The 23,807-nt window shown below is 42.4% G+C and overlaps 1 protein-coding gene across 1 annotated transcript; it reads left to right on the top strand.

The window, feature by feature from the left end:
* Nucleotides 1-7,784: 7,784 nt before the first annotated feature.
* Nucleotides 7,785-23,470, top strand: si:dkey-183c6.7 (urea transporter 1). The gene is made up of 8 exons (XM_062384495.1): nt 7,785-8,030; nt 8,444-8,633; nt 9,159-9,287; nt 10,680-10,869; nt 14,506-14,653; nt 20,226-20,357; nt 20,878-20,927; nt 21,272-23,470. The coding sequence occupies exons 1-8, from the start codon at nt 7,901-7,903 to the stop codon at nt 21,452-21,454; spliced, it is 1,152 nt and encodes a 383-aa protein (XP_062240479.1). The 5' UTR covers nt 7,785-7,900; the 3' UTR covers nt 21,455-23,470.
* Nucleotides 23,471-23,807: the final 337 nt, after the last annotated feature.

Genomic DNA, 23,807 nt, shown 5'->3' with positions numbered 1-23,807 from the left:
GGCGAGATACGAAGGTGGCGAAAAACTCCTTTTTCATCTCTCCTCAAACAACCTCTCCCTCACTTCCTGCTTTTCCTCCATCTATCCTCACCCCCCTCCTCCTCCTCCTCCTCCTCTTTCACGTCCACTTGTCTACGTTTTTTTAAATTATCGCTCTCATTCAGCCCCTCTCTGTGCAATTCTCAGAACACATCCTCTCCTCTGCTTCAAAACATCATCTTTCAGAGGCAGCTCTTATTACCAACCGCGCTCCCCCTCACCACATTACTTGTGCTGGGTAGTAGCCTGCTGTGAAGAGCCGTCAGTCACACACACACAAACACACACTTACACACACCCTTGACCTCTAACCCCAGTCACCTGTAAAAAAAACCAGAAATAATAGGTCCTCCATCGATTGCCACTCAATTCTCTGTCTTCTGTCCCTCCTCAGTCTTTTCATCGTGTTTTCCATCTGAATCTCTACTTGAGTCTGATGAGGGAAATACTGACGACACTGACATTACAACCTTTAACATGACTCACATACTGAAGCCCTGCCCCTGCACGGCAAGTGACAACGTAGACACGCACACACAATCATGTCGAGATACGCACACACACACTCTCTTACACTTCTTGTACAAATTATATTCTGACCATGTTCAAGGTTAAGCTCGGTATGATCACATGCTTAACCTTTTGCTGACTCACCATCACTCATGCTGTCCTCTTGTGTGTGTGTGTGTGTGTGTGTGTGTGTGTGTGTGTGTGCTAAATATTGAAAGGTTAAATACTTACTGTCTACTGTAATACACATTTTAACAATAGCATTAAATTAGTTTTTTGCTTGTACCAGTGTATGTTTGTGTTGAAACTTCCCAGCATGCAGCTGTGCCATTGCTCCTGGTTATATTTTGTCCCACTGATTTCTTTGAGGTCGGACATTGTGGAGATCAGATCACAGAACACTTTGTTGAAAAAGGCTCTGGAGGGTTCACAGGTGCCAGTGGATTAGCAGCTGAAGCACGCTGTTGCAGCTGAGTTGGTGTTAAAGAGGCTGTTTGCTTGCAGGGTCCTGTCTGTGCCGCTACTTAATTTGCAAAAAAGTCACGGCCAACAAGATGGTCTACTTTCAGCTCAAGCAGCAGAGGCACGCAACGACACCAGAGCAACTCTTACTTTGACCCCACCAAATCCATCCTCCTCCACTTCCTGTCCTTCAGTTTTGGCAAAAGGAAAACCTGGAGGTAAATATAAGCCAACATGTAAACTGCGCTGTGGGCTTAAGGGAGGGTCAGCACTTGTTCGTCTGGGGTGCACATGACTTTGAGAGTGTAGACATGATTCAGGCTGACACATTGTACTTCTGTGAATGTGCTGATGGTGCAACCGGGAGCTGTTGAAAAGACACAAATTTGCATTTCCCTGCTACATGGAAAGGCTGTGGAATGAACCATGAGGATACAGAGGCAAGCCATATTGATGGAAATCTGAAAAGAGGCTGGAACACCGAATTTGTCTGTGTGTATTTGATTGGGGCTTTCTGCAGAAAGGATCAACACAGAGAGTCACAGTGATCTCAGAGTGAAGATGATGAACAGTCAAATACAAGGATCTTATATAGGAGAACTAAGGCTGTTTGTCTGAGCCAGTTCAGACTGGTTCTGTAGGCGCAGTTTGACACAAGAATTAAGACACAGGAATAAATGATTTGCATTTGTTTCCATTAGGTTCTTGGACAGTCAATAAGTAAAAGAAAGGTCACACATTGTATATAGAAAGGTCATATAGGTTTTCCAGGTCATACGTCTTGGACTCTTCAACTACAAAATAGGTTTTCTTATTATATTATATTATATATGAAACTTTAAAGTCTGCACTTTCCAGCTTGACTTTGCATTGGATTCAGTCATATCTAATGAGAGGGGGAGGATGGATGGTGAGCATAAGGGCTGAGGTTTCGAGTCAGGAAGGCAAAGCGAGCGTTAATGATTTTCTCTGTCGACTGCAGTATTACCTCCATGTTTCCTTACATGGGAAAAGAGCCACAAACAGCAAGCACACAGACACTCAAGAACATACGCACACACACACACACACACACACACACACAGGCAGATTTGATCGTTAGCGGTTAGCCTCCGTAATGATCTCTCGTCTTCATCTGCTGCTTCTGGTTAATTGCTCAGCCGCCGGAGGGAAAGATGGAACGTTATCGAGCGACCTGACAAAACGCTGTCCCTCATCCCACTCACACAACTCTCTAAGCGAACACGGAAACGAGGTTGGGTCATGGTGTTCCGAAGAAACTCACTATCTATTATCTACCATAAAGCTATTTTATGATTTGATCACGCTTTTATAAACTAAGTCATACTTTGTGATGGGCATGAACAGGAGAATGACATGCCTCCGGAGAGCGTGTTGCTTTTGTAATGGGGATACGTGGGTAACAGAAGCTGGGGTCAATCAAACGTGTCATCGGATTAGAACAAGAAAAGGATTTACTTCAAGGCAGTTTTAACTCTCAATAGGTATAGATGCTAAAATATAAAGACTGAAGATGCGTTGGAAACAGGAGTTTAAAACATTACCTGAATTACACATAAGACTATCAGGATGTTTGTTGTGTAGCTGTTGCTACAGTTTAATGTTAACTGCAGTTTAGTTTGATTATTTATATTAGAGCATCCCTACTTTAAATGTAGAGCCTCCATTAGTCTTTCCATCTGTATGTGGCAGTAAACTTCAGTAACCACCACCACTCACTCATCTCTCACTCATCGTCATCCGCTTATCCGGGGTCGGGTCGCGGGGGGAGCAGCTCAAGCAGGGGGCCTAACCCTTTCCCGGGCCACATTGACCAGCTCTGACGGGGGGATCCCGAGGCGTTCCCAGGCCAGTGTTGAGATATAATCTCTCCACCTAGTCCTGGGTCTTCCCCGAGGTCTCCTCCCCACTGGACGTGCCTGAAAAACCTCCCAAGGGAGGCGCCCAGTGGGCATCCTTACCAGATGCCCGAACCACCTCAGCTGACTCCTTTCTAAGTAAAGGAGCAGCGGCTCTAATCCGAGTTCCTCACGGATGACTGAGCTTCTCACCCTATCCCTAAGGGAGACGCCAGCCACCCTTCTGAGAAAACTCATCTCGGCCGCTTGTACCCGCGATCTCGTCCTTTCAGTCATCACCCAGCCCTCATGACCATAGGTGAGGATAGGAACGAAGATCGACCGGTAGATCGAGAGCTTTGCCTTGCGGCTCAGCTCTCTTTTCGTTACAACGGTGCGGTAAAGCGAACGCAATACCGCCCCCGCTGCTCCGATTCTCCGGCCAATCTCACGCTCCATAGTACCCTCACTCACGAACAAGACCCCGAGGTACTTAAACTCCTTCACTTGGGCTAAGGACTCATTTCCACCACCAATAAAATCCAAACAAGAAATGTAATTTTTCTCTCCAGCCAGGCTTCACTCTATTAATTTGTTTCCATTTAGCTTGATTTTTCAGCAGCAGCTCTGAGGAAAGGAGATAAAATGCTGATCTAATGCAAAGGCTTTTGGGGCGAAGCATTCCAAACTCAAGCTCTCAGTGAAAACTGCTTTTTTCACAGCCCAACATCAAACAGCTGACATAAACTCTCAAAAAAAGAAAGCATTTTGAGATCAAGGACTTCATGTCAGGACGCTGAGCTTTTGATGGCGCATATAAATTGGCTGGTTATTTTTCACACAGCATGAAGAGCTTAAATTGAGCTGTGGAATTTCAAAATGGCTCAGATTGCGAATCTGTCCTATAAAAAATAAATTAAAAAAGGCATTTAATTGTTATAAGACGTCTAGTGGCCTTGGTGCATTTCGCCTTCATTGGCAGGAAATGGGGAGAGAGAATGGTAAAGATACACAGCAAAGGGCTGGGTCGGAACCGAACCCATGGCCGCTGCAGGAGTTCTCCCTCCTTAGTATGCTGGACACCAACAAATTAAATATGTGATCTATTATGCAGAGCATTAAACATTTATGTTGGTCGGAGAAACTTTGATTGGTGCCATTTTCAAGGACATGTTAAAAGATAAGGAAACTGAATCTACTCTGGGCTTCCCTTGTAGGGGAATGCAGCAAGATCCACCAGATTACTTTGCTGGCTCTTCTTCAAATGTCCAAACTGATAGATCCTCTGATCTGGACCAGAACAGTACAGTTTATATTCATCCTGCTTTCATTGCAAAGATCAAACAGCCCTTGATCGCCCCGGTTAGCGTCAGCTCTTCGTTGGGTATGACTTTGTGATCCTATTTTTGTGAAAAGTATATCTGGTTGAATTCGCCGGTTGTGAATTTAGTCTGGGGAATTGAATTGGAGCGTTTAGTTGATGTTAAATGATAACTGAAGTTATTTTCTTTTGAGAGGCCGTTCCTCCATTGTATGCAAACAGTTGAAAGAAAAACAATATGGAATAAAGGTGTTTGGAAACTGCATTTATGAAAGTAACAGCTCCTTTTGAGGCATAATAAGTAACCTAAAGCATTTTATTTTGAGAATCATTGTTATTGTTAAATATGATTCATGCCCATATAAAACAGCCGGCTAATCCATGCAGTTTTGTGTTTCTGCTGCATCACATCCTGCTGAGGAGCTCGATAGTCTCAGGTGGTGAGTCACCAGCACACAGCAGTCACTCACCACCTCCATGTTGTCTGTTCTCTTTCCCTCATGTCGTATATTCATTTGATTGGATTAGGTTCGGTTGTCCTCAATTCTGCACGAGCCAAACAAGGAAACAAGCGTGGAGGGAGAAGTCCAGAGCGAGGGGGCAGCGTCATTCAGAACCCTCCCCATATTGTCCAAAACGGATCCATTGACTGTGGCTGTGGATTGTTCTGGGCTTCTACTGCAAGATTAAACGGAAACTATGCAGGGAATTGTCTTGCTATTGACGAGCAGTTTACTCTGAATATGTATTTGAGATGACTTCTGTGTATGTAAGTGGGAGAAAAGAGAGAACATCATTGGTACAAAGCTGTTAGATGCAAGCTGTCATGATGTAAATATTTGATGCTTTTAACTCTCAAGTCATTGGAATGATTCATACCAGTGTTGTTCCAGAACATGGAGCCCCAAGTAATAGCACAGATAAACATTTCCTGATCATCTCTGGCTGTCTTGCCTGTAAGTATATAGTGACTTGCTGAGGTATATGCGAGAAATGAAAAGGTATGTGAGAAAATGAGGGGGAACTGAGGCATGTGTTTTGAAGGAATGGTGAGAAGGTCACACAGGAGACTGGAGTACCACTCATCACCCAGAGGGCTCTCCACTGGAGCAGCATGGATGATCCGTCCATCAGTCGTCCTCCCTCCTCTCCCCTTTTCCACTCTCCATTGCTTTTCCTAATGGACTGTGAGGATAGACAGCCCATTGAAATGATGTTTATACCTACAGAGGTCACAGTATGTGTGTGTGTGTGTGTACTCTTGATTATGCTCTACACAAAATTATGATTTGATGCCCTTATATAGAAAAATTGTGGGAAAAACATTTGAGTCATTGGCATAGATTGTTTATAATGATTAGCGATAAGATTGCTCCCTTAAAGAGAAGCCAAAGCGTGTTGCCCTGTTAGTGAAAGGGACATGGACCAAACTAAAACGTCAAACTTTTTCAAAGATGCTTTCTGTCTTTTGATTTTCTTATGACACTGATGAATGTCCCGCCAAGTTTTGTTGTAATTTAGTTATTCAATTCCTTTAAAACTGTGTGAAATTTTGTGTTTTATAGCTAAGACTGACTCCTGATTGGTCGAACGTGTATATTGGTGAGACTTTGCTACCACGGCTCCATCCTCTGATCACAGCTGCCCAGAAACTGGCTCCAAATGCAAAAGTAAGCAGTGTTTGTATCTGGGATATTTAGTTTTAATGTCTAGCCAGTGTCCAGAAGTGAAGAGGCGTAATCCATCTATTTACACAGTTTAGACTTCACTTCCTGGCTAGTTAGTAACCTAATGGCTGGGGGAATAACGGTCAGCTTATACTCACTAGTCTGTGTATGTTTAAGTGCAAAGTTTAATCTGTTTAAGTTTCAGTCATGACTTCTAATGTTTCGGTGTTTTATAATTCCAAGAACCATGATAGTAAGTGAGTGTGCATGTCACAGATTTCCTGAAACCAGCATGTTTTTGAGAGAGAAACTGAAAAAGAGGTAGAAAAAGAACAATGAGAGAAATGTTTATCACCATGGCAACAAGGGGAGATTATCGCTTAGACTCTCCAATTGCTGATAACACGGTAATCCCATATTCTGCCTTATCAGTGTGTGTCATGGGTGCACCTCTCTCGCACCTCGACTGTCCTCTGTGGAGTTTGACTAAAGCTCCGTTTACACAGAAATGCAGGGTATTACAGATCAATTAGCCATTTAGCGTTGACTTGTGGGAAAACTCTGAGGCCGAGCACCGTGATGTAGAGTCCAGATGGGCTGTAATTTCTGCACCTCGTTTTGTGATGTGATCATGGCCTCATGCTTCATTTACTCTGGAGATTGGATTTTATTCAGGCAGTTGAGTAATTGGATATTTTTAGTAGCTTTTCAGACTTCCTGTGAACTGCCTTGAACACTTGCAAATTCCTCTAATCTTTATTGCCTAAACTCCTCCAGCATATCACTAAAAGACATTGAGATTGTTACCCGTGGGAGTGTAGCTACATGTGTAGTTTTTGCGATTGTGCAATCTTGATGCAAAACTGTCTAACTGACAGTGGTGACATTTGTTTTCCCTCTGAGCAAATTGATATAAGTGGTGTCAGGATTCAGTGACACACAGGTGAAACATGCTGTGCACTGCACTCTACGGTTCCAGCCTCTAATTGGGTCGTGTTTATGCTTCCACTGACCTTCCCCCAGCGTTCCAATCATTCTGGAATGGAACGATAAGACGAGACGAGGCGTGAGTCTGTGGATTTTGCCTGAACAAAACTAGATGTAAAGTAACTGTTCAACATTTACCTGCATCTCTTCTCCCCATCACAGCCCGGTTGCACAGTGTGAGACTGATGGAAGGAGCCAAGGAGCAGTGACAGACAGAGGGAGGTGGATGTGTTTATTGAAGCATATAAAAGATGAATAGAATGAGAGGGAAAGAGGAAGTGAGAGGTGGAGAGGGGGGGTTCTTGAATGGGAGAGCAATTGCCACCTGCAAAAACAAGGCTTTTGAACCCCTGCTGCACCGGCTCAGAGTGAAAAAGTTTCTCCCTGTGATGTTATCCGACTGTTGTCTTCACCTGCTGCACATTGAGCCTGCTAATGCATGTGCTCCCTAACTAAACTACACTCATTTGAAGAAATGCACTTTTCCAAGAGTAAGTGACATTATATTTTATATGGATCATCAACTAGTTTAACATAAAAAAAGTTATAAAACCATTTGTTTCGACAATGCTTTCAGAGAAAAACATAAAAAAAGGCTAATGGCTTTACAAATAAAGGAAAGACAAATACCTGTGCTCTTAAATGGCCAAACATTGGTTAATGAGATGAGAAAACACAGAAAGACTGAACAGGGATTTCAAGGTGATTGAGAAATGTAGAAACAGACGAGGGACGGACCAATCTTCCTCTCTTTGACCAGTCCTGACAGGGCTGGACTTTTTTTCCTTCTGTCAAAGGCCGGTCAAAATGTAAATATGTTACCGGGTTCCACAGTTAATACACCACCTCCCTTAAACCTCACCAGCGGAGGAGAGAAGGAGTGGGGGAAAGGGGACAAGAGATGACTGAAGAGGAAGGGGAGAAAGAAACGGGAGCAGAGCATAGGGGGGAGTGAAGAGAACATGAAGAGCCGACAAAGTGAAGAAAAGCTTTGTTTTTGCAGCATTACTACAACATATTTATAACGTTTACAGCGGTGTGGTGCAGCGCCTGATATGATTAGGATGCAAACCAAAACCGAGGTAGAGGAGGCCAGCAGGAGACGGGCCAGACCCTGCCGTCGTGTGTTGGATGCTCTGCTGTTATGCACTGGGGATATGGAGCACGTGGATGAGCAAATGAAGGGTAAAAAACTCCTGCATCCTGAAAGTTTAGCTTTCTTCTTATATTGAAATATTTATTTTAATATATTTTATATAATGAATAGTATGTTTATAATAGAAAGTTTTTTTTAGAAATGCATAATTGATTTCCATAATATGACTGATGTCACAGAACTTTTTTGAAAACACTGGAAATGCATCAAAGTGCTATATTTACAGGAATAGATTACTTCCATTAAGATATGCAGACGCACTATTCGAACAGCTCCCACAGTGAATGCTTATGCATGTAAAATATCATCAGTAAACCGTTTTAAAAAACCCTGACCAGGCATCAGGAAATCTGACTGAGAGACTAGTTTAGTGCCTTATAGTAAATAATAACGTAAAAAATCGAAACAGTAAAAAACTAAATATGTTCCTCCTGTCCTTTAGAAAAGTCATTTGTGCTGCAGCTGGCCGTGTGGGGCCTGAGAGGGGTGGCCCGAGTGATTCTGGCCAACAACCCGCTGAGCGGTGCTCTCATCCTGGCTGCACTATACTGGGCTTCCCCCTGGCAGGGCCTGCTGGGAACTCTGGGTATACTGGCCTCAACGCTAACAGCTGTTATCATGGGACAAGACAGGTGGAGGCATATGAACAACCGCACAGAAATGATACATAAGCTCAGAAATTAGTTGGTTATTCTGTATGTACATAGGTAATGGACATTACTTGTCTGTTGCTTGGAATCGTGCCCTGTAACACAAGACAATAATTTACGACTAACGTTGATTGGGACCCCTACTTAAAATTAATGAGAATAACAGCTCAATGATGGACAGCACTGTGTTCACCCACACCCACCAAACAGCAAGTCTTAATTCAGGACCGGTCCCAAAATAACTATATGCTAGTTTGAAACCTTTAAAAATCTTTAAAAAAATAATTGCACCCGTACAGGGGCCGTTAATGTTTTACGTCTGACAAGTTGAATGTTTTAAATGTGACCGTAGGACCCTTTCCTGATAAAACTGAACAGTTGGTACAAAGAGGGCTCATAAAAATTAAGTGGTAATGTTTGGATCATGACAACTATTCTTCTTTTATTGTTGCATTCTTTTGTCTTTAAATGCAAGATGTATTTGTGACGTGTGTGTTTAATGTGTAGTGCTGAGGTGTCAGGAGGTCTCCATGGCTTTAACGGCATGTTGGTGTCTCTGCTGATGGGAGTGTTTAGCTCGGCTGGAGACTGGTACTGGTGGCTTCTGCTGCCTGTCTGCTTGTGTTCAGTGACCTGGTGAGACGCACCACACACACACACACACACACACACATACAAACAAACACAGAGAGTACAATGCAGTCCTGGTCGTCTCTATGGGGCCAACATTGTAGCAATACAATTTGTATGTGTTGTGTGTAGTGTTTTGTAACTGTATCTAAATATGTGTAAATTTGTCCACAAATGCATCTTGAGATTTTTAATGTGTACAGGAATCCACAAATAATTTGTGATCAAAATCTGTCTGCACGTAATCAGATTTCCAAATGTGTTACGTGATATCTGTGACTGAACACTCTCTGTTTTGCTGTAAATACAGAAAAGTCATCAGTTATAACTCACTAATGCAACTGGCTGTCGCTTTACTCAATGTCTCTGCTATACCTCTGCCGTGGCATATCTGCAAATGAGTGTCTGTGTAAGAAACAGTGTAGTTTTTCTTTTTTCATTATAAAATTTAACAGGCAGTATGATATGAATAATCAAATTCAATCAAATCAATCAAATTTAATTTGTATAGCCCATATTCACAAATTACAATTCATCTCATAGGGCTTTAACAGGGTGTGACATCCTCTGTCCTTAACCCTCAGCAAGAGTAAGGAAAAACTACTAAAAACCCTTTTAACAGGGTAAAAATATGTAGAAACCTCAGAGAGAGCCACATGTGAGGGATCCCTCTCCCAGGACGGACAGAAGTGTAATAGATGCCACGTGCAGAAGAACATCATCAATAATCAAAGTCTCTAGCAGCATTTGATGAGGGTAGACATCCCGAAGGACAACCTCAACATGACATGCCAAGCAGTCCCGCTGCAAGCACAGTCCATGCTCAGCAACCATCTAGACCAAGATCCACCATCCAGACCAGACGCCACTCCAGTCCTCAGTCACCGCCCACCGCCGCCCACCAGGACCCATCACAAGACACCACTGCAGTCCTGGTCCACCGCCCGTGCCCAATGCCAACGCGACACAGGGTCCGCCACCAGCACCATGATCAGCCCACATGGTTCAGAATCCACCACACTGGATCCAACACCGCGACCCCCGGTGCGCGATCCACAAACCGCAATCCATGGTGCGGCCACAGAGGCCCTGGATCTGCGGGTGATAAAGCAAAGGGATTCCGGGGAAGGGGATAGGGATGGAGAAGAGGAAGGAGAAGCTGGAAAGAGAAGCTCCGTGTGTCATGTGTCATAAAATAGAACAAGTAAAGTTCTGGCGCACTAATTAGCTCCAACTGTAAGCTTTATCAAGAATAATACAATTAAGAATCACTCTCTCCTCTAAGGAAACCAAAATACACAACTGCTAATGTAAAGGCTAATATTTAATAGTCAGAAAATTCTATTGCAAGACTGTGATCAGTGTCCCCACACTTTTGTCTTCCTTCCCTTTCCTCAGTGTCTTTCTGTACAGTGGTCTCACATCACTGTTGGTCCACTGGGACTTACCTGTGGCTGTGTTTCCATTCAACATTGTCATCATCCTCTACCTCCTTTGTACGGGCCCGAACAATCCCTATTTTCCGCACCACCCAGCTGTGCCACCAGGGGTGCTGCAACCGAATGGAACCAATGTCATTGCAGTCGAGGTAAGGGAGCGACTTCACTTGGATCCGTGGAGGATGAGCTACTGGAACGCTTTGCTGAGCGATATCAACGGTTCCTTGTGTGACGTCATCCCTCTAGAAGCCTTTCTCAGAAAACAAGTGCGTCATGCGGCCCTTTGCTGCATGTTTCCCCTCTCTCTCCACCTTTCACGTTTAAGTAACCAAAAATATCTTTGAAATACAAAACACTGCATCAGGATGTTTCTGCACATCCTTTTTGTTAAATTCAGCTTTTTCTGGATTTTTATAATTTTATGATGGTTGTCCATTGCTCCTGTCACCTAGCAACAGAGCTGCAGTTGGACACAACGGGAAAGTTTGAATGCCCCTTTGGTTTTTCAACCAGTGAGCCGTAGATTAACAGCCTGATACTCAAGCATCAGATATCCTGTTGATAAACATGTATGTAATATACAGCAGACTGCAGAAGAGACAGGTTCAAACTTTCAGACACTTTTAATCTCTTGATTCAAAGTGCAGTTAAACCGTGCACATATGGAACCAGAGCACTGAGAACTTTGTTATGATACTTGTGGCCATGTCTGGGTTGTTGGGATTCAGTGCAGATCAAGGCCAGACAGATTTGAATAGCTCTTAAAATGCAGTATACCTTCCGCACAGTGACAGTTTAATAGTGCCATGATTCTGAGCCATCAGGAAACTCCAGGAGCCAATAGGAAGCAGCTGAAACATGCAGCCAAGGGCACATCATTTTTATGAATTCGTGATTTGTTAGTTGAGGTTTCACTTTCAGGGGGCAAAGATGCACAATTTCCACAAAAACCCACTCGCTGTGACCCATTTGCACCAATAAATACCAAATGTGGTGCTTTAAATTGAATTAAAATAATCAGTATTTTTTTGCAGATTGCTCCCATTTTTTATCTGATGTGATAGAAGTCACTTCAACAAAGGTCGTCACATTGAACCAAATCCAGGTTCTTCTGTGAATGACAGTATAACTATTCTTCATAAGATAATGTTTGGATTGAAACTGCAACATTCATATTCACTTTACATTCTATCATTAAGCATCATATTTAAAGTATAAACAAAACAGTATTTTGTCAGATGATGGCTTCAACAGCTTGAGAGCCTCTGTCTTTAATTGATGTGTTCTCTCTATTTTATCCTCTTTACTTTTCGAAGTATCTGATCAGGCTGAAGGGAAAACACACTTTGCATTATTTCCCAATCAGCATTCCAACAGGAGGGCACCTGTCAGAGGGACATTTGCAGTGATATTTACACAGCGGCGACCCGTCATGTCACGTGAAGAGAGCAGCACTTGCGGTTCATCAGTCGTCTCGAAGCGAAATGTTAGCCGTCACAGACAATATAGTGAAGCAGGAATACAGAGAAAAACCAAGCTGGAGCAAGGCCAGACTCATCCTGCCATGTTGCAGCCCAGTCTCCAGAGTGAACACACAACTGATCGGTGCACAGTCTGCATAAGATCAGCCTGCTATGACTCACCAGTTACTTAGCAACAGTCACTGTTGGAGCTCCTGTTATGAAATTATAATCAGCGGAAAACTGTTTTAATTAACAATCCTTCTGTTGATTGAAACTGTTCGTCAAGCTGCAGCTTTCTCTTTTGAGACTCTGTGTTTGTTACATTTCGTTCACTTGCTGCGGACTGAGATTTTGTAGAACTGTGACGGACGTGGTAGCTCCGATTTAAACATCATGAGCGTCGGTCCGATTTCCAGGAAGGATAAAGTGAAAGGGAATCGTTTTTCATAGGCATCGAAACAAGTGGATCAAAAAACAACAAAGAATAGCCATAAGACCTCGGGGCCTATTATCATATGCTACTAATAGTCTAGATGATTGCAATGCAAGCTGTTGCAGAGTGCGCCTCGAAAAGATAGTCGTGACTTGTGAAATGCTCTTGCCTTGAGCTGCTTCTCATGGATCCTGACTCCCACCACCCGCTGCAGCTGGCTTTTGATCTCTGCGAGCCAGCTGGCGTTTCAGTGTTTTCACAGCAACAGAATTTTTATTCTTCGCTCTTTTGTCTTGAAACAGGCAGAACGAGTTATGTGGTCTGAATCAGGAAAAGCTTCCACCAAATGCACGTTTACAGAAATATTTCCCATTTGTATTTTGGTTGTTCTGACAGCTGATGACATGGAACAAAACAAAACCACACTCTCTGATGCAGGGATACACTAGGATTGTATTCCATAGTGACATGTGCACTTTGCCACTGCTCGGAGAGCAAGTGAATGAATAACAGAGATTGATTCTGTTTGTGTGCTTATTTCCCCCCCCTTTTTTCGACGTGGGTTACTTGGGAAGCTCCCGCAGAACTTTAGCGGTTAGTAAAGGATCATTAAAGGCACTGGCTCGCAAAAAACTGCTGCTCAGACGTGGAAGTGAACTGAATTCTTTAATTTTTTTTAAATTTCTTAACCATGTTTTTACTGTTTTGAAGATGCAAGGCAAATGATGTTGGGCCTTGGTGGAGCTGTCCACTCTACTGAGGCCCATTCTAGTTTTTAACAAACATTTTCTAAGCTCAGTAATTACATTCCTCAACTTGCAGCCCTCTTCCTCTATTTCAGGGTCTCTTTTTAATATTCCTCACATTCTCCTTCCTGTTACCCTCCATCTGTCTGTCTCCCGCCCTGTAAATGAGGTTTCTGTCATGTTATTAATTTACTCTCAGTTGTGACTTGGGAGATTTAAAACTTCCAAATCCTGCTTTTTCTCTCCCAGATTTCCCTCTCTCCATTCTCAGTAAATTTCTTTGCTCTATGCTAATCTCCTTCTCCTTCGCCCACTTTCTCCATCTTCCTTCATCTGTCTTTTTTATTTCGTTCTTCTCCTTCCTCGTAGCTCAATTGACAATACATAACCATATAATCACATTTTCTAGGACATGATAGGTCTTTTCTTAGTCCTTGTGAAACAATCTCTCCCCATTGTTCACCTCTGTCTTTCATTCCATATTTGTTATATTTAGTCTTTATTTTTTCCCTCTCAAATCCCATTTTTTCTTTTCAATTGCACTCCTTCCTCCACCCATCTTCATTTGTTCCTTTCCTCTCTCCTCCTCTCGTCTTTTCTATGCTTCTCTCCGGAGATGGTGATGACGTCAGTCCTATTTATATTTAATGTCTTCAGCTTTCTCTCTGCTGAGGAGGGGGCTCTGGCTGCACCGCCACAGCAACTATACTCCACAGATGCGCACATGTACCCACATAGAATGACACGTGCGTGCATCTTTTTGTTGCATATTCTATATACATTTTGGGGTTGCTGTGGCCCAGTAGGTAGAGTGGGTCGTCCACTAACTAGAGGGTGGTTCGATCCCATGCTGCCCGTGCTTGGCTGAACCCTGAATCGCCCTTGTCAGCTCCTAGTGGGTGATGCATGATAGAAAAGACGACTGCACATAGACAATGCTGCTAAAACCGTAAATGAACAAAAAGTCTACAACTGTGAACAGTGTCAGCTAGTCGAGGAGTCCACGAGAGCCTTGGTCGACAGTCATTTGTTGAATGCAGCGCAATCAGCTTCAGAACATTTCTTTGTATCAACTGTGCAATATTCCTCATAATAGTGTAAACAAATCACCCCATCTTCTAACTGCCTCTTTTGTCCACACAGGTGTTGTATGGCATCCCTCTTGGTGTGGGTCAGATCTTTGCCTGTGACGCGATGGGACCCTCCCTTCTCATCCTGGGAGCCGTTGTGCTCTACTCCCCGCTGCTGGCCGCCCATGCTCTGCTGGGATCAGCAGTCGGCACGCTGGCTGGTGAGTCTCAATCTCTGTGTGGGAGTGCGAGCTAGTAAAGTGGTGGAATGTTACTGAAGTCATTTTTAGGTCATAATGTAGCACAAGCCTGTTTACATTTTCACATTTTCACACAGTTTTACAAAGATTGTTAACCTCTAAACCTGGCTATGTGTGTTTAACAAATCAGGGCTGAAAATAAACACTGAGGTTAAATCATTGTCTATTTGCCTCACACATTCAGTGTCAGCATTGCTCTGTGTAACACTCGGTTTGAGGTGTCATTACTTAAATGAGAACTATCTAGTCATGTTGACCACTACTCAAACTGTCACAATAGTGTCCCTGAGGCTCTTATCGCCAAAATCTCTCTGAACATCTTGATCTGTGTTCTCTACGCGTGTAGCATCCTTTTTTCAGGCAGAAATATTACTTTTCTTTCATTTTTTGTGCATGTTGTGTGTTAGAAATGTCATCAGTACGCCCGGGAGGAGCAGGAGATTGTGTTGAGGTTAAAATCGTTTAAGGTTTAAGAATCAGACTGGCCATAAGACCAAACTGCACCAGCAATGCTAAATATCAAACTGAAAACAAGCTGCTCCAAAAAACACACTATTTAGCCAGGGTGCTTCTGAAACACACAGCCCTGTGGCCATGTGTATCTTTTACAACTGCATCCGCGTTATGTATACAGAGAGAGAGACACAATGCTTACATCTGCTGCTACAAGTACAATGCAGTGTCCCAAACAACTTTGTGTGTCTGGTGTGTGTGTGTGTGTAGTTTTGAGACATACTGTAAATAAAATGGAGAAAAGTTTGTACATAAACACAAACTTGCACAAAACCTTAGACCAATGCTATAAGGGACAGTAACAGACACACACATACGCCCAGACACACACTACTGCTCTAATAATGAACAGTGTGACAAAGTGATCAAAGGGATTCGGCTGGAATGAGATTGTGTAGGCAACAGAGCTCGAAGGAATCAATTTGCATATGAACAAATATACCAAATAGAGTCTCCGTAGCTGCCATTTGTGCATTGTCTTGTTGCCAACATTACATCGCATCCATTCATCCCTATTTAACCTTCCAGCAAGTTTTCTTCAACACATGGTTTAACTTAAGCAAAATCTTTTGTAGCGTACATTGAGCTAAAGATTCTTTTTAATTTCTTACATCTGGGTGCATGTGAATCAGGGTTCCACCAGAAGCAATTTTCCATTTCATATTCAGCTGTTATCCTTTTTAACTAATTCCAAGGGATGAGAGCACATTAGCCACAGTCTTATTCCTCTTTTGTAGTTACCTTAGAGTTTAAGAATTAATTTTAGGATTTTACAGGGACTTTGGATGTCTTAAGCATAAGGCTGGTAATGGGCTGTATTTTTATTTCTCTCAAAAGATTCCATAATAATACCAAATGATTTGCACCTTTAAAATGTGCATTGTCTAAAAATTGTGCATTAATAAGTGCCACAGTTGCACACAAAAGACTTCACTTCGATGATGTTTTCATGATTTGCTAATATTATAGAGTAGTCCATTTATATTCCTTTTTACATGTTACAAAGCATAGTCTGATTAAGACATTACACGCAAGCCCAGAGTATAGTAGTCAATCACTACTAGAGACTATTTTATTAATAGACAGAGGAATATTGCCGTCCATGCAAAGTGTCAAATAAGACCTAGTCACACCCAGGAATTTGACAGAAGCAATGAGTTGCATAGGTTAGTGGTGAAGCTAGCTTACAGTGACAATGACCTACTTGAACCACAGGTGGGCAGTAAATCCCGAAAAGACACCATATTCTTTAACACTTAAGACAACTCCTGCTCTGGCGCCGCATTTATTGTCCCCCAACTCTGATGAACAGCCCTTCTTTCTACATCTCTCTCTCTCTCTCTCTCTCTCTCTCTCTCTCTCTCTTCTTTAATCCTTCCATTGGTATCATCCTTCAATACTCCTCATCAGTCTTTATACTTTCATCAGTCTCTCCAGTTTCTCCTTTGATGCTCCTGGAATGCTCAGGATAACGAGATACTTGTTTCTCTTTCAGGAAAGAGAAGGCTAGTGTGCGTGTTGATAACTGACACGAATTAATCACTGTGGACTAAACCCCACCCTCAATCAGTGATTGTCCAATCAGCTAAGCAACTGTAACCAGGCATGTTGTAGCCTTGGATTTCTTCACATGTTGTAAGGATTTGCATGTGGCTCTAATCTTTTGAAGGATGTCTTTGGTCGTTACCTTCTCACGTCAAAGTTTATAAAATGTACAGTATTTTTGTCATAATAATGTAAACTAATATTTGGCTAATAAGCTAACGAGCCTCATAAACAAATCGGCATTAAACATTAAAACATCAGCAGAGTTTTCACTGTTTACCATCTGTTAGCAGGGGCACGGCAAATGTGTGATGTGTGTATCCCCGTCAAACGACAGTGGAAACCTCTGTAGCTCTCTGTGGGTGGTCGGTCGCCTTCATCACCATAAGGCATACTTTGCTTGTGAGAAGGAACAGCTATGAAGGAGAGATGAAGCGGCATGGGTCGGTCTTAGAGAAGTGTGAAGCCACATTTAGAGCTGCCACTCATACCTTTTGTGGTGTTAACGTATTCCCATGAGGGGGTTTGTGTAGGAGGGGGATCGCAGGCTGTATGTAGGCCAGAGCCTCCTCCCTCTGCTGCGTACATGTTGCAGGAGAATAACTGTAGAAACGCTTCAAAGTGGGCTGAGAGGAAGAAAGACATGTCTGAGAAGTCAGCTGGGTTTCACTGTTCAATTTATGAAAAAAAATTCAAATTAATGACGTTACTGTGACTCGTAGATTGACTTAAGTTCATGTTATAATCAGCAAATGTTACTATGCCAACACACAATATGTTAAAATGTCCTGGTTCTATTATTACTGCATGCATGTTAGTACACTTAAGCACCTAAGAAAGGATTTAACTTTTTAAAAAGAGCAGTGATCTTATTGATAGAACTTAAACGATAGACGGATAAAATACAAACATATAATTTATAGCACAGGATGTTACTAAAGCCATTTTAAGTGTTGACAAAGAAAGAGTCTAATACGACATCTGAGATAAGGCTGACAGTAAAAGAGATGTTGCTATTAATACACCCACACACACACACACACACAGAGAGAGAAGGACGACCGTTACACTGAAACCAGAGTTCATTTCAGTTTCCTTAATTTAGTCTGCAGCCAGTCATTTTGGTCAGATGGGAAAGGAGAGATTCTGTTTGACATGATAAGAGCTCTCTGACTCATTCTGTAAGCAGCATAGACAACAACACACTGGTAATGAGACTCATACACAGAGTCGAAAAAACGTTGAAACAAACCTTTTTTAATATCCTTTTGGGCCTCCCTCCTAAATTGCATTCAGCCTTCAGTGACATTTTAATGTGTGGAAGTAACGAGGAGACCGGGGGGGGGGGGGGGGGGGTTGAAGAAAGGAATGGAACGAGGGAAGTGCTGTGAGGGAGAAACAAAGGTGGCGAGGAAGATAATCAGGTGAGGAATTAGGAAGAGAAAAGACGAGTGTAGTGGGAGCCTGGGCGTTTAAAAACCAACTGCAGGAGTGGGGAGCTGTGACTGAGGGACGAATAAAAAGAGAGTGGATGGCAGAGTAGTCCAGCAGACACACGGAGGGAGGAGGCAGCCTTGGGGTGTGGTCAGTCTGCTTCAGGACCAGACTGCTAAACTGCAGCCCACAATATCTGGTAATAAGGAAATCAATCACAGCACCGCCTGAGGATCAGGTAACTGCAGAAGAGCTCCCAGAATTTACAGCTAATGCAGATGAACCCAGAGGAAATTCCTGCAGCGGGAGACTCAGGGTAGAGCGGCTGCAGCATTGTAACACAAAATTTGGTGATTGTCAACAAATTGAAAATGAGAAAGCACAGGGAGTAAATGATAATCCCCTCTAATACGCCCATTAGCACATTCAGCTCTCTGCATTTAAATAATACAGTACACAGCCAGAGCAAGGGGAGGTCACTGTTCTTTGCAGTCAGGCAGTGTTCAGTAATTTTTTATGATGTTGCTCTCACTCAAGAAAGTAAAATATAACATTTCTGCTGCAAGGTCCTTGCTCCTACAAACACAAGTACGCTGTATATCAATGAAACAGTCAGTAGCAGGTTTAAAATAAAAAAATATCCTCTCAGATGAATAGTGGGAATCGATTTTGAACATGGGTGTGGCTACAGGGGTGATGGCCTATGCATAGACACACACACGCACACATGCAGGTTTGTCCCTTGTGGCTTCGTGTGCTGCATATGTTTAAAATTGTTGTGGAGCGGCATTGCTGAATGAAGCTGCACAAAGTGTACATAAGGGCTAGTGAATACATTGTTCATATAATGTTATATAACTTCAAAACAGCATCACTGGCAACGAAACGTTAAAAGATGAATTCAACTAAAACTCAGTACACAAAACAAAATATGTATATTTACCTTGACGCAAGAGGTTGTCAGTTTGTTGGTTTCTATCTTTGTTTGTTTCTGAATTGAAAAAATAAAAAGGCATATTTAGAAGTTAATGAAATCCCATATAACAAAAACTAAATATATTCCCCCCAATGAAAATATGTTTTCAATGTCCCCACTGAATGGTACAAGTTAGGGCTGGAAACCTACAACTGCTTCAAGTTTGTAGCTGAGATGATGGGGATGCAGTAATGTCTTAACCTTCTTTGACATGTAGCACATGTAAGAGCTTTTAAAGAATTTTGATGCCGATCCAGATATGTTGGAGGTCCTCACTCCACGGATTCCTGTTAAAGATAAATATATATATATATGTGTGTTACCATTCTGATTTTAGTTCCAATTAAGTTCGTTGGCATTTTCAGCTGAACTGAAGCTTTGTCCTCCTGATGTAGTTGAGACTTAATGGTTATGGTCTGGGAAATGTGGGTTTGGGCACAGTGCAGCTGCTGCTGAAGGCCAGCAGAGAAAGGGTAAGTGCCTCAGGCCTTGCAGAGATTTATGTGGGTCATTATGGCTCCTGTGCAGTCTTCAGCCTCACTGTGTGGTGTTGTGTTGGTGGTTTGAGGGGGCACTGACCCCGTGTTCATCCACCTACTCAGGATTTATTTTTGAGATGGTGTTATTAGAACATAAAATCATTTATTTCACTGGGGACTTGCAAGGTCTTTATTATTACTTACTCTCGGTCCAGCGCCACTTACCATCATAATGTGGCTACTGGATGAACACACCACGTCTATTCCAAACTGGAAAAAATCATGAAGTAAAGCAGACATTTTAACAATGGTACATGGTATTCTGTAAACACTGTTAATCAGAACGCCAAGGACCTGGAAGTAACAGAATGATGCTTTGTTTTGATGTTTGGATTTGTATCTCCTCTATGGTAAAATGGTGCAATAGACAAAGAAAATCAAGAAATGTCCTTATTAGGCTACAAACAAATGAAATGCACCACTAAAGGATCCCATATAACAGGATGTGTCTACCACCACCGCTAGGGTGATTCTAGTACTGCAGATTCAGCAGGACATGATTATGATGTGTGTCTGTGTTTGGCAGGTTTATCCATGGCGGTGAGTCATGCTTCTCTGTACTCGGGTCTGTCTGGGTTTAATGGAGCTCTGGGCTGCATGGCCGTTGGAGGATTCTTCACCTTCAGCTGGACGACCAACCTCTTCTCCATTGCCAGCGGTGACACAAAAAAAAAAAACTGACACAAACATACCCACACACAGTTGCTATTATATATTGTTTCAAGCACTTAACATCAGTGTTAGTGACCCTACTTCAACTCCATAGAGTATTATGTGTGTCTTCCATTTTGATAGCAAAACAATGGCTGGTTCTTAAATCAGGGGTTGCGTCCTTCTGAGGACGCGGTCTACTCCTGAGGGCCACCAAGGCCAAACCAAAATGAGACTTTGTCATCAGTCAACCTGCTGTGACGCAGTAGGTCATCAAATGGAGCCATTGAAGGATGCAGCCCCTGAGTAAAGACACGCAGCTAATGTAACGTTACTGACTTAGAGGTAAAGCTGACAGTGAGCGCCCTCTGCTGGATCACAAGGCAAACTACTTCAGATACTTCAGATCAGATCTCCTTTATCAATCAGACTCTCAGATTTCTCTTTTAAAGGAGGGAAGAGTTTTTTTATTTGGGGAAGTGTGTGAAGAATAAATTAGGTGTAAATGAAATATCTTCTGCCTTCAGCCTTCCTCTCTGCATATGCTGACATCGCTCTGGGAAACCTGATGGGAACTGTAAGTACACAAACCTCACACACAAAGCTGCCACTGGGAGGCCTTGGATATTCTCAGTTGTAGATTGATATTTTATTGGGTTTTGTATACTCAGTAGAAAAGCAATCTTGCAGAACAATGACAACTTAGTGGGTGATGCCCTCTGAGCTGAATGTTTGCTGCGACTTTGACTGTGATGTCCAAGTGGAATATTTGTATGCCTCTGTGCCGGCGATGCCCAGTGGCTGGAGGGTTTTCATGTTATTAGACTGCCCGTCTTACTCTTGTGAACCTGATATCTCAAGACATATAGTCTCCTTGAGCCATTTGTGTCACTTCATTCATTCCCCTCTCTCGCTGCCTAGGTGGGTCTTCCAGCATGCAGTTGGGCAGCTACTCTGACAGCTACATTGATGTTGCTGCTGACTGGCAGTTTAGCAGCATACAGCATCCCTATCGGAAAGGTCAAGGCCCCTGAACACAACCTGAAGTCTGGCCACCGCCAGTGGACAGCCGGGAACACCCTAGAAAGAGACAGCATTGTGTAGTGTGAGAACACACACACACATCGTACAAACACACCGTGCACACACACACACACACACACACACACACACACGCACACAAACCCAAACTTAACACATTAGTTTTACAGAATTTGTTCCCAAAAATGTACAAGAAGTAATAGCGACATTATGGCTGAATTTCAAAAAGAAACATTTTGTTCCAACTGAGTGAAATGACTCAAAAGTATTTCAGCAGCCGCCATATTACAGTTTTTTTCAATTGCATAAACACTAAAATCAAAAGTATAACACAATTATCCAACCTGACATATAAGGAGCAAAACATGGGCCCAGATCTGCACCACTATAAGCACAATGTCAGCTTCACACTTTTTGTAAAACAATACACACAGTGATTTGCAAAACGCTAAACACACGTGTATACATTAAACACAGAAGTATATCAAGATGTCACTTCCTTGCAATTCCTAAGCACTGCCTATCAAATGACCACCCCATGGGCCAATTGGTTAAACACAGCCATCAGGTGTTCAAACACAAGAGGAGAAGGCTGCGGCTGCGGCATGAGTAATGATGTTGTGTGTGATGTTGCATACTGCAAACACAACTTTCATAATGTAAATGTACTGTATTCCAGACCTATGCTTAACTACACAATCTTGTCTTTCACTGTGAGTTTTACAGATGGATGCTGAGGAAATCGCATGAATTCATATACATAGATGAGGCAGGGTTCATAGGACAAAATCAAAAAGGAGAGGCAGAAATATCATTGGCCACGGGGCTATAATCAATGTCCCAGGGCAACTTGGGGGCAACATCACCTTTTGTGCTGCCACTACACAGAATGGGGTCCACTTCCGTCAAGTCAACATGGGCCCTTACAACACACCTCACATTCTCAAATGTTTGGACCGATTACACAACATCGTCACAGCAGTAAACCACATGCACCAGATGCAATCCATTGTCATCTGGGACAATGTGTCATTCCACCGCTCTGCTCTGGTCAAGAACTGGTTTCAACACCATCCACAGTTTACAGTACCATACCTTCCACCATACTCTCCATCTCTAAAGAAAATCCAAGAGTTTTTCTTGGCATGGCGGTGGAGGGTTTACGATCTCCGGCCCCAAGCTCAGGTACCCCTCATTGAAACCTGTACTGAATACAGAATTTTCTGCTTGTCTGATATTTGTCGAGCTTACACTGTAAGGCACACTCCTGTAGTAGCATGAAAACGGGGACATGTTTTATTTGATAGTCCATGTTGACATGTTGACAGATTTGGGGACATTTTGAGAAATAAATTCAATTTTCATGGGACTTGAATTTATTGTATATTTGCACTTTCTCAGAGTACTTCATTTACAGTAGTCTAATCACTGAGAACTGGAATTGCTAAAAGTGTTTAAGGTTAGCAACAGCAGTGTCTAACTGCTAAATAAGCGTATAGTTTTTACAAGAGTGTTTCACAAAGGATCTGAGGTGTTCTGCTGATTGGGTGTGTGGTTGTGCTGATTGTATTTAGTGTTTGAAACACCGGGACCTCTTTTGAAAATCGTGCTTAAGCAATCGAAAAAAAGAGCTGTTCCAATTCTCTAAATGATAAGGAAAGACACCATAACATATGTCAACACTATGAGGAATCCCTCACTCTTCTGTTCACATGGTGGCAGTACAGTGCAAGGAATAAAATGTTTATGAAGTATTTTAAAGTTGTTGCACCTCCGTATTCAAACAAAAACAACTTCTATTAAATGTGTCAAGTTTTCCACCATGTTTTGGCCACCTGAGTTATAACAGTATGTCTTTTATCAGTATTGTATTCCCTACTACTATAAAACAAATGCGTAGGACAAAAAAACAACCAAGTTAAAGGGGAAAGAAAGGATCTTTTAATTCGGCATTAAATCAACTCATCAGATCAATGAAGTAATTCACTGTTAAAATGACAGTTTTAATCTTATCAATAAAAACACAATGAATTCTAAAGTAATTAGTTTGAACCTTCATTACTCTGCATAGACATACTAAATAGCACTCTACTGGAACTCACTGTACAACAAACTGTACATGTCAGTGCAGGCAGACATTGAGACAATGAGTACACGTAGACACCGGGTCATGTGAGTGGTCGGCCACTTAATCCAGGAGTTTGATGGCAACTATTAATATTAGCCTTTTTTATTATTATTCCGACACAAAATGTGTGTTTAGGTCATAGGTTAATTCAATTTTTTTTCACAGTGCTTCATAATGCCTGTGTAAAATTAAGTTTATTGCCCATTACCAAACCACACATGCCCACATTCACAGACATTTTTTAAGTAGACGATACCTCGTGTTGTGTACTACCCTCTGCAACAAACA

This window comes from Platichthys flesus, chromosome 24, assembly GCF_949316205.1.
Source record: "Platichthys flesus chromosome 24, fPlaFle2.1, whole genome shotgun sequence".
Lineage (NCBI taxonomy): Eukaryota > Metazoa > Chordata > Actinopteri > Pleuronectiformes > Pleuronectidae > Platichthys > Platichthys flesus.
Note: the sequence above shows the minus strand (reverse complement) of the source record. Positions and strands in the feature narration are given on the sequence as shown.